This window comes from Acomys russatus, chromosome 9 (genome assembly GCF_903995435.1).
Source record: "Acomys russatus chromosome 9, mAcoRus1.1, whole genome shotgun sequence".
NCBI lineage: Eukaryota > Metazoa > Chordata > Mammalia > Rodentia > Muridae > Acomys > Acomys russatus.
This window is the reverse complement of record NC_067145.1, coordinates 27,936,574-27,947,492: the sequence shown is the minus strand read 5'-3', so window position 1 is coordinate 27,947,492 and position 10,919 is coordinate 27,936,574. Positions and strand designations below refer to the sequence as shown.

Sequence of the window (10,919 nt, the reverse complement as noted above, 5' to 3'; positions counted from 1 at the left end):
GCATCCTCTCTGAGCCCATGCAGTACATGGCAAAATGGAAAAACTGCCTGAACCCCGGACGGCACCAGAGACACAGGCGTATGAGGTCAAGGTGCTCAGCAGAGTGGTGAATGGTAAGCTGCAAACCGTCCCTGTACAAGGCCACGCTGGCTGTAGTAGGACCCAGCTTTCAGACTGCGTAACACCTGTCCCCTGACTGACACAAGGGGACCACAGGACCAACACAGCGCACCCCTCGTTCCCTCCAGGCATCGCCCATTCCTCAGCTACACAGCTCTGCTTTCTCACTTCCGTGATCCTTACCAAACATCAGTCCCAGCAGTCAGACAGACATTAACCACAGCACTGCTTTATTGTGTTTGAGTGATCTCCTCTGATGTGGTGAAGGCATCTATGACACTAGTATTAAGTTCATTTTAAATTTATCACCAATGCACATATACATGGTATAAGAAAAACCACAGACCCTTTTCAGATCCCAAGTCAGTAAACATATTTCTGTGTAGTGGCTAATTCATAGCTTAAACTGTTTCTCTTACAAATCAAAGCTTTTTCACTCTCAATGCTGAAGCCAGTTTCCTTTGTTACCAATGGACAGTGGAGTTTTGAGAAAATAGCTTTCTTTGTAAATATTCCACCAATTCAAGCCGTGATGTAAGCAGCTCCAGGTCATGATATGGTACCTGTGAAAGGAAACAACCATTACAACTTGCCACCATCCCAGGTGACTCTGCTGTCCCTCTACCTTGCTCTTTACATCTATCTGCCACCATCCCAGGTGACTCTGCTGTCCCTCTACCTCGCTCCTTACATCTATCTGCCACCATCCCAGGTGACTCTGCACCATCCCAGGTGACTCTGCTGTCCCTCTACCTCGCTCCTTACATCTATCTGCCTCCACCAGGAGGTGGACAAAGTTCACACCTGATTCTGTACCTGGAATTCCCAACACCTAGAGCAATCCTGGCACAGAGGGGCAACTGAGAGAGTCTGCTCACAGTTTAGTACTGAGGGGGACAAAAGTCCGCCTGAGCTGGGGGACGATGAACCACTCAAGTTTACAGAAAGCCACACACAGCCCTGGCTATAGAAACAGCAAGGGCTGTAGAGGAATGTTAACTCAGAATATAACTGTTCTGGCAACAGATCACATCCAAAGACCTTCTAGGTCTATGTGATCCACCTGGAATATAAACACGCCCTTAATCCAGGAGACAGAAGCAAGCAGATCTGAGTTCAAGGCCAGCTTGGTATAGAACAAGTTTTAGGTAAAGAAAAGCTTAGGTCCAGGCATGGTGGTACATGCCTTTAATCACAAACAATGAAGGTAACATTAGTTTGTAGAAGGAAGCAGCCATGTTTAAAAATGATGTCTTATTGAGTGAAAGAAAAAGAAAGTGATGAATCAGAGAAGATTTGACAGAATAGGATATGCCCAACTCTCACGAGAAGAGAGGGGAAAGGGAAGTTACCTAAAGGGCAATGCAGAGAGAGGGAGGAAACAGTTTTACAGAATTTTACAGAAAAAGGTTGAATGAGAGAACAAGCTAGAAACTGGTGAGCAAGCCACCAGAGAATGAGAAAGAGGCAGAAGATAGGAGCAGATTGCTTGAGTTAGTTTGAGGCCAAGTAGAGCAATTCAGGGGCTGAGAGAGAAGCCAGACTAAGCAAGTCAGCTAGGAGAGAGGTTTGAGCCAGAACAGCTGAGCTGAACCAGCCAGCACAGAGCTCAGTAAGAACAAGCAAGGGTGAGCTTATTAGGCAGTAAGTCTCAGAGGCTGAAAACATTCTAGGCCTAGGTTAGATTGTACAGAAGCTAGAAGCTTCCAGGACTAGACTTCAGTCAGCCGACAGAGGAAATAATCCTCCGAGACAACTGAAACAGGCAAATAAAAGTTCCCTTTAAAAGGGCAGAGAAAGAAAGCGGGGGACTTGAGATGGGAAAAGAGGAGAGGGATGGGGCAGGGGAAGAGAACAGAGAAGTAGGGGAAAAGAGGAAGCAGGGGGATGGGGGAGGGGCCATGGGAGTGGGAACAAGCTTAGGTAGTAGGCCATGTGTCTAATGAACGCTAAGACAGAGGCTCTCGTTTAGCTTGCAAGCAAGAAAGAAGCAATGGTTTCCGAGCACACACTGCATGGCGAGCTTCTAGAAAATGAGTTTGGGAGTGAGCAGGACACCATGAAAAAGCCACCAGAAAGGCAGAGGGCAGTCAGTAAGAACTAAAGAGCGTGTTTAGCGGTGTTTACTACCCAGCAGGCCATACAAAATCCCTACTGAAAACATAACGTTGTAAACACTGCGGGTAGATGAAGGCCCTGGAACACCTTGCTGGATTTACCCTTTACATCACACAGGAACGGGAGCAGCAGCTATTCCAGGAACTTAGGAATTCTGAAGGCAGAGGTAAGTGTATTGATAAGGAAACAGGTATGAGCTTTGGAGAACACCAAGCTTTGAAAGTCTCACTACAAAATGTGAGTTAAGTAAGTTAAGCCAAATCAACTAACTCCTAAGATAGAAACTAGACAGGACCATTCGTCGTCTGCTGGGGTGTCAGACCACTTACTGATAAAATAAGTTAAAATGGAGGCTGGACCTACAACATCCATTGGCAGACAGTGACAGTGAGGCTCCAGGAACTAATCCTATCTTTGCTTAGAAGGTAGATGCAATCAATACCCAGCTTGGGCCTTTCCCTGCGCATGAAACCAGCAGGGCAGAACTTAGGCTAGCACAGCGAAACTATACCAGGGGTGATAGACAACAGGAAAGCCATCATCAATGGATCTCCCATCCAAGGCCCTGTCGCTCCTCGGGGGAACTCCCAAATCTCTTCTGGTTTGGGTCTTCTCTAGTCATGAGCTGCAACTCCCTCATGCAAAGGACAGTGTTGTACTATGTGTCAGTGTACATAACTGAAAAAGCAAATCTTTGTAATGGAGACCGCTTTTTGAAGGGGGGGAAAAAAAAGGTGAGGCCATACCTGAACAACCTGGTAACCAAGTAACCGCAGGTGTCTTTGCTTAATGGCCTCTTTTCCGAGTAAGTGTTTACTGTCAGAGCAAAATCGATGTGGCCCATCGATACACAGGGCCACCCTGAGGAAACAAAAGTTAACTGGAATTTATGCAACAAGTCCAAGTTTGTCTTCACTTGCCAGAAATTACTCGAATTTGTCTACTCCTACGTGTCAATATTATTTTTAAATGAATCATGAAGTCTGTTGAAAAAAACATTTAGTCCTATTATTATTTAAGCGAATGAAAGGATTTTTCCAAAACTGATAGGCTCAGCATTCAGTTCCACTCTTCTTCCTTTTACTGAAAGCAGATCCTTTTCTCACAACACACCCTGGTTACAGTTTGCCCTCCCTTCACTCCTCCTAGCTCCTCTCCACGCCCCCTCCCTTCCAGATCCACTCCCTCCCTGTCTTTCATTAGAAAAGAGCAGGCTTCTAAGAAATAACAACGAAACGTGACAAAATAAAATATGATGAAGCATATTAAAGTTGGACGCAGTAACCCAACAGGAGGCAAAGAATCCCAAGAGCAGGCAAAGGAGTCAGAGACCCACTTGTTCTCACAGTCAGGAGTCCCACAAAAGATACAAAGTAAATGCTATAACGTCTTGTCTCTCTTAAGATCAGTTTGCTAACTTAAGTCTTTTAACTTTAAACCCACAACTTTATTTACCTTTTATGGATATCCTCATCCACTGTAAACGGCAACACAAATCCATCTTCATCTAATTTAATTTCAACATCTAGCAAAAGAAGAAAGGAAAAATTCCTCGTGTGATACCCTCAACCACACCATCTTCCTGCATCCCTTCTGCTGGTTCATTTCTTCCATATTGCCTTATCGGGGGCCGAGGCTGCAAAGTAACGGCCACAACCAATAGTGAGAACGGTTATTTAATCTGCCCTACAGAATAAACAAGCCAGCTTTGAAAGTCTCAAGTATTCTGAAACAGGTGTTTCAAGCGATCTACAGAACTGTGTACACCCTCTTCTTCCCTGTGCAACAAGGGGTGTGAACCCTTCCACTGAGAGGGAAGAAAACCCTTTAAGCTAAGCTGACACCTAGGCAACTGTGGCCCTCGCCTCTGCTTCCAGCGCTGCTCTCTTTCCACATAAGGAAGGTACCCCACACTCGACATGTGGCTCATGAGCATGTGCACATCCCTCCCTTCCCTCAGACACTACTGTCCATAAAAGAGAGAAGTGAGCTGTGTCCACACACTGTCATCTCTTCTGTGGTTATTTTCTTTACTTGACAATCTAAAGAACAGTCAGGGGAGAGGGACAGGAACTCCTTCACAGCACTGTGCCACACAACCCTGCAGCAGGTGAGGATTTAGACCATAATTTAATCATCTAAGAAGCCACCGGTGTCTCCTGAGCACCTGGAACGTGGCGAGAGTGATGAGGAACTGAATTTAGACACCTGTAACTTGTACTTAAGTAGCTGCATGTGCTAATGGCACTCCGGACGGTGCAGGCCTAAAGCACAGCCGCAGCTAGGTCCGTCACTGAGCACTTCTATTTTATTTCATCAGTCTCCGAGGTCACTGTTCCGTCTCTCGTTTTGCAAATGAGGGATCAAAGAGAAAAAGGCTAGGATCCTCTACCCAGACGTCCTGCAACTCTGTGGCTAACCTGTGACACTCAACTCAAGAGTCTCGGCTCTCCAGTGACTCTGCTCGCCTCACCTCCTGGTTGCCTTCCAGTGAGGGAAGGGTCCAGCCTGTGTCTCACAGACCTCTCTCTGGCTATGGCTCAACACAGGCAGGATGCTTCTGAGCAAAACAAGCCCTCACCCACTTACCTATGGTGTAACAGTAGGGCGTCAAGACTTTGGAAGCAAAATACAATCTTGATCCCAGCAGATCAATCAGCCCGATCACCACAGACTTGTAGAGATGGAGGTCCATGGGGGTCTCTAGGGAGCAGCATGGAGTGAGGAATGACTTCACTTGGTATTTAGGAAGCAGTTTGGGACCCTAAAATTCACATATGCAAGCAAAAAAAAAAAAAAAAAAAAAAAAAAAAACAAAAAACAATCAAATGTGAGGCCAGAGAGTGAGTTGAAGGCTCCTGAGGTAAAAGACTGACACAAACTATACATGGCATGCTTCTAAGACACAGGCACATCTTTCTTCTCAAAATAGCAACACACAAGACGGCCGCTGCAGCTCACATCTGTGAATGAGTGCAGCACACATGAAGCACTCACATTAACAATACCTTTGGCATGCTGGGAATTGCTTCAAGGTCACTATTATTCTCCACTAAACCTTTGGTTGGGTTGTTTTTGAGGCACGATCTCTCAGTGTACCTGACTACCTGGCCTCGAGAGATCTGCCTGCCCCTACCTCCTGAATACTGGGATTAAAGACTTGTGCTGCTGCTGCTGCTGCCGCCACCACCACTTGGCCCTCAACTGAAGTTTTTAACAGAAGTGTTCTAGTGTGCATATCTTTTGCTGGGATAAACACCATGACCAAAAGCAATTTAGGAGAGCACAGGTTTACTTGAGTTTATGCTTCCTGGTCCCAGTCCATTGCTGAATGAAGTCAGGGCAGAAACTCAAGCAGGAAGTGAATCAAAAAGAGCCAAGGAGTGTGACTTACTCGCTTGTTCACTGGCTCATGCTCAGCTGGCTTTCTTACACAGTCCAGCCTGGAGACAGAGCTCCCCACAGTGGGGCAGCCCCCCTCACGTCAATCAAGAGAACCCCGCAAGGATATGGCTAGTCATATTGAGGCAGTTCTTCAACTGAGGTTACCTCTTCCTGGGGTGTGTCAAATTGATAAAAACTAGCCATGGTAAATGAAAAATGTGGTAATAGTGATATTTCAATTTCTAAAGAAAAGGAGGGATAAAACACAACAAACAGGCCAGTCATCCATGGCAGAATACAAATCCTAGGAGGTAATGTGACTACCGTTAACATATGTATCCTATGCAGTGTACTCACCACACACAGACATGCACACAGGAGACTGTAAGACAAGCCTGTGGACACACACTGGAGTGGCCAAAATGCAGTTTCCAACACAAACCAAAAGATAATTTTTAAAATTAAAGCACATACACAAATACCTAAATTGTTATGTATGTTGAGCTAGGAAATGTCATTTTAAAAGTTGAGTCAAATGTGTGGCAGAACAGAAATATTAAGAGATAGGAAACTCAAGTCAGAGATCTGTCTGCAAAATAAAAATTTTAAAACTTCTGCATAGCAAAACCATCAACATTGCTTTAAAAAATAATAAAGACAAAACCAAAACATGTACAACAGTCATAGCTGTTAACTCTCGTCTCATACTGAATTCTTAAAGCTGTAGAAGGACAACTTGCAAGAAACATAAATGAACAATAAACAGCTGAAAACACGCTCAATGCCATTACTGCTCATTAGAATGAAATTTAAACATGACAGCCCTTCTCAGGAGAGAAATGACGAGGACCCAAAGGCCCAGCAGCACTGCTGCTGAAGCGTGGAAGTCATGGCTGTCACCTTCGTCTACTGGTGGGCAAAGATGATGCGTATCCCTGCTACGGAGAAATGTGCGCCTCCAAACAACACTCATCAGCATCCCCACCCCTGTTAAGAATTTAGTTCACAGATGATTAAAAAGCTCTTGGATGATAGGGCGTGAAAGGATGTTTATTATAGCATTGTTGACAGAGACAAACCAGCAAAAAGCTGACGTGCTCTGAGAGTGCAATGGCAGAACAAATGCCATGAAAATCAAAGCTGCGGCTGAAGCTTTGTATCTGCGACTCGGGGATGGCTGCACGGTGCTGGACCGAAAACACACTGTACTTCCTAGTCAGCCCATCCCTTCAAATAGGAATGAAGCGGACAGGCCACACGCATTTGCTTACCTTAATCTGGGCAAAGAAACTGCTGTTAACACTACCCTTTCACGGGTATAAGGGGTGGAGGGAACGTTCTTCCTGACAGACACTAGAGCCATCCAAGCAGCTAGAAAGTCTAGAGTCATGTTTTCTGCTTTGGGCTGTTACTCTTCAAATCAGACACTCAGCTGTGTGAGCACAGAAGGGAGATGCAGCAGCCAGGCCTGGGGACGACATTTCTAATTCTACACAAGATGCATGAGTTACAAGAACAGTGCTGTGTGGAAAGGGCAAACGGAAGCTAAGTTAAAGCAGAATGTTGGGCTTGGCCTAAGGAGACACTCAGAAATAATTCTGCAATTGTTTCAGTCCAGTGACACTCCACACAGCAGCTACATGGAGGGAGAAAGCCTGCTGGGGACTCTGGAGTAGTGACACATGATAAAAATCTAAGGAACTCCATGGCGGGAAACCCATATTCCAGGACAAGATTGAGGAAAAGGGATGTTTCCCAAAGATCAGGCCACACAAGGGGACCAATCCAGCCCAAGACAAAGTTCTGCTGTTTGAGACCAAAATCAAAAGAAATTAACGATTTTAGAGAGCACAGGAGACGAACATTCTGGGGTCATAAAGCCACGCCTCCCACATCTGTATCCTCACCTTATAGAAAGGACACTCCAGGACTGAGGTGAGAAACAGCTGGGTCAGCTGCGCCAGGCTCACTCTGTCCAAATATGACTGTTTCCCTGAAAAAAAAAATTGTTGAGTTTCAATTCTGGCATGCAAAATAAAAGGATTATGGATCATAAAACCATCCAGGCACTCAAGTGAGCAGTGTAAAACGACACTGGAGTTATGAGTCAAGGCAAACAGTACCCAAGAACATCCCAAGTTACAATAGTTAATTTTTTAACCGCCTCACCTTGCAACCGTTGAAGAAAAAAGGGGCTGAATATTTTTGACATGAAATTGACTGGATGGCGTTCAATCAGCGAACACGAGTGAAGAAGCCTCAGTAGCATTTTTGGTGGAAAATTATGTAAATGAGCAAACAGCACATTTTCTACCTTCCTAAACAGAGCAGGGGCATTTGATGGCAAATAATTGAGTTTTCCAAATGGTTCAATTAATTCAGAAATCTGACTAGGTGAAAACTTTTCTGCCTGGCACACAAAAGTCTCCGCAACTGCGTCAAGAATGGGCTTAGAAAGAATCCGTTTTCTGCTGCAGTACTCCATCACGGTACTGGCAACGTCAGGGTCCAAGGAGAAGCATAGGGCAGCCACATGCTGCTCTAAAGCCTCCATGAAAAACCGGTCACTGTGTCCAAAATACACAAATGCCTCCAAGACCTTCCTGAGCTCTTCATTAGTGAATCGAGGAATGTATCTCACCACGTGCTTGCCCAATTTAATAACCAGGGGAAGTGCATGAGTCTGGTCTAGAGCCACTAAGGCAGTGAGCACGTGGCTAATGGATTTAGGACTCAGGTAGGAAACTATTGAAAGGGAAAAGTTGTTCACTGTGTTTAAAAACGTCTGATGTTTGTCCACTTTTTCAGGACACGCCTGCAGAATTCTATAAATAGCCACAATATCCTCCGGGAGAAATGTTTGCAAATTTTCCCTCTGTAGTTGACAGATGATCAGTTCCAGACTCTGACAAGTTGGACCTCGAAGTCTAAGCAGACTTTCCCCAAGAATGCAGAGATGGTGGGGTTCCAGGCCACCTCTTCGGAGGCGACTCTGGCACTCTGCCACGAGACTCAGCATCAGGCTACTCTCAGGATCCACAGGTGACAGAGACAGAGACTGTAGAACTGTCACCAGAGCAGCACTGGTCATCTGTGAGGGCTCCTGCTCACACCGAAGGCACAGAGCTTGGAAGGCGCGGTTCTCCAGGATTCCTTTTGGCAGCCTTTGCTCAACATCTCTCTTCCCCACCTCACAGATCCTGAGTAAAGCTGCTGCTGCCAGAGTGACCGGCAGAGTGTCCAGTGTATTTATGAAGCCCAACACTTCCTCTGAGGAGGTAAAGCTGTTTAGTCTCCTGTAAGGCATCTCCACGTCCTCGGTTTTGAGACTCTGTTCTGGCTGGTTCCAGTCCTGTACTTGAGAGAGCCATGGCTCAGCAACTGGATGGAGATCATTTCCGTTTTCTGAGTGGAAGTTTTTACAGTAGGCATGATGGAATCTGACCCTCAGAAGCTCAGGTTGCAGGGAACAGAACCAAACACGGAGATGATCTCTGACGACCTTTTGAATGTGGTTGGCAGGGGGAGCTTTCAGAACAGCCACAGCTCCAGGTATCCAAAAATCAGACATATGACAAAAGTTTCTCCGCAGGGTGATTAACGCCATGCCATCGGAGTCGCAACTTTTGCCTGAGCTTAAGAACAAAACAAACAAACAAAAAAGACAAGTTCAAATAGTGAGAGAGATAGCACCACTGTTTAGGAAACTAAGAATGAGTATCCCGTGATAAAGATTAAAAACAAGAACCTCAGCTGGGCGTGGTGGCGCACACCTTTAATCCCAGCACTTGGGAGGCAGAGGCAGGCGAATCACTGTGAGCAACGCGAGCCTGGTCTACAAAAGTGAGTCCAGGACAGTCAAGGCTATACACACAGAGAAACCCTGTTTTGAAAAGCAAAACAAAACCCAAGAACCAGGATAAAATATTTAAAAAGCAAGGTTTCCTCTTCCTAGCAAGCCAGGAAATGGACAGAACCTGGAAACGGGCTTCCCACTCTCCTAGTCCTGATGGTCGTACTGAATTGTCTTACCACCCAACAATTTCACCATAACTAACCAGGCCACCTGCAAAAGACCTACACACCCCTTTCTAGGCAGTGTCACAGATTTTTTTTTTTAATGAACTATGCCTTAAATCTAAACTCCTTGAATCACATGTATACATAAGGATCTCAGATTAATGTTTTACATCTAGGGGCACGCCCTTCTTCAATGCACAGCCACACCATGTACCTTACAAAGGATTCCTCTTCCAGGGTTGAGTTGTATGAAGAGAAGGGAGTATTCGAACACACACCTCCTTTAATATGTAAAGTTGACTATGATTAAATAGCTCCCAAAACCCCATAATAGTATACATCATTGATTGCTCAGGCTTTCAGGCCCACATGTCTCAACAGTCTTCAAGAAAGCCTTTCTTTTATTTTTTTTAAAGATTTATTTATTATTTATACAGTATTCTGCCCACAAGTGTGTCTGCATGCCAGAAGAGGACACCAGATATCACTGTAGATTATTGTGAGCCACCTTATGGTTGCTGGGAATTGAACTCAGGACCTTTGGAAGAACAACCAGTGTTCTTAACCTCTGAGACATCTCTCCAGCCCCCGAAAGCCTGTCTGATTCGCCAGAACTCACTGACTTAGCTTCATTCTGGCTCATTCTGAAATTTCTTTCCTGTGGCCCTTAGTGGACGCCCTTGGAGCTCTGAGGATCGTCAGGTGCACTGTAGCATCACAGGGCTGACTCCCTATGGGCTCACTATGTCAGAGCGAGATGCTCACTCCTAACCATAAGCCCGATCGCTGCCCGGGCCTTCCTGTCAGTCCTGTCTATGGGTTAGGTCAATAATGTAGTTCGTTTGACGCTTTTCCAGCCAAGAAACTGAAGCACGAGGAAGCCGCCGCACCCAGTTAAGCTGCGAGCGAGAGAAAGCTGGAATTGAAATTCTACCTCCAAACCTCGAGACTCGCGTGAAGGCGCGGAAAAGTCAGTATATATATGAAAGAGGAGGAGCAGCCGGCAAAATTCAAATTCCGGATACAAGCCGGGCAAAGCGTGGTAAATACACACAGAGAAGCCGGGGAGGCGGGTAGGGCTGGAGCACCGTACAGGTTAAAACAACTATAGAAAATCAAGCGGTGCGGGGCAATGGCAGATGTAGGCACCACGCGACCAGACCGGAGGCCACGTAGCACGCGGGAGCGCGAGTGACAACGGCGATCGCGACGGAAGAGCCGGGGTATCGAACCCCGCGGAACTTACCTAGCGGGTCCAAGCCGCGCCCAGGACAGAC

The 10,919-nt window shown here is 45.9% G+C and overlaps 1 protein-coding gene across 2 annotated transcripts; it reads right to left on the bottom strand.

Annotated features, from left to right (window-relative positions):
* Nucleotides 1-347: 347 nt before the first annotated feature.
* Fastkd3 (FAST kinase domains 3) lies at nt 348-9,229 on the bottom strand. 2 transcript variants are annotated; one of them, XM_051151050.1, is made up of 6 exons: nt 7,792-9,229; nt 7,530-7,615; nt 4,828-5,002; nt 3,694-3,763; nt 2,985-3,099; nt 348-683 (listed from the first exon to the last, which is right to left on the bottom strand). In XM_051151050.1, the coding sequence occupies exons 1-6, from the start codon at nt 9,227-9,229 to the stop codon at nt 585-587; spliced, it is 1,983 nt and encodes a 660-aa protein (XP_051007007.1). In that variant the 3' UTR covers nt 348-584. The 2 variants fall into 2 exon arrangements, with proteins under 2 accessions (XP_051007007.1, XP_051007008.1); XM_051151051.1 differs by lacking the exons at nt 348-683; nt 2,985-3,099 and having other exon boundaries at nt 3,736-3,874.
* Between the last annotated feature and the right edge of the window lie 1,690 nt (nt 9,230-10,919).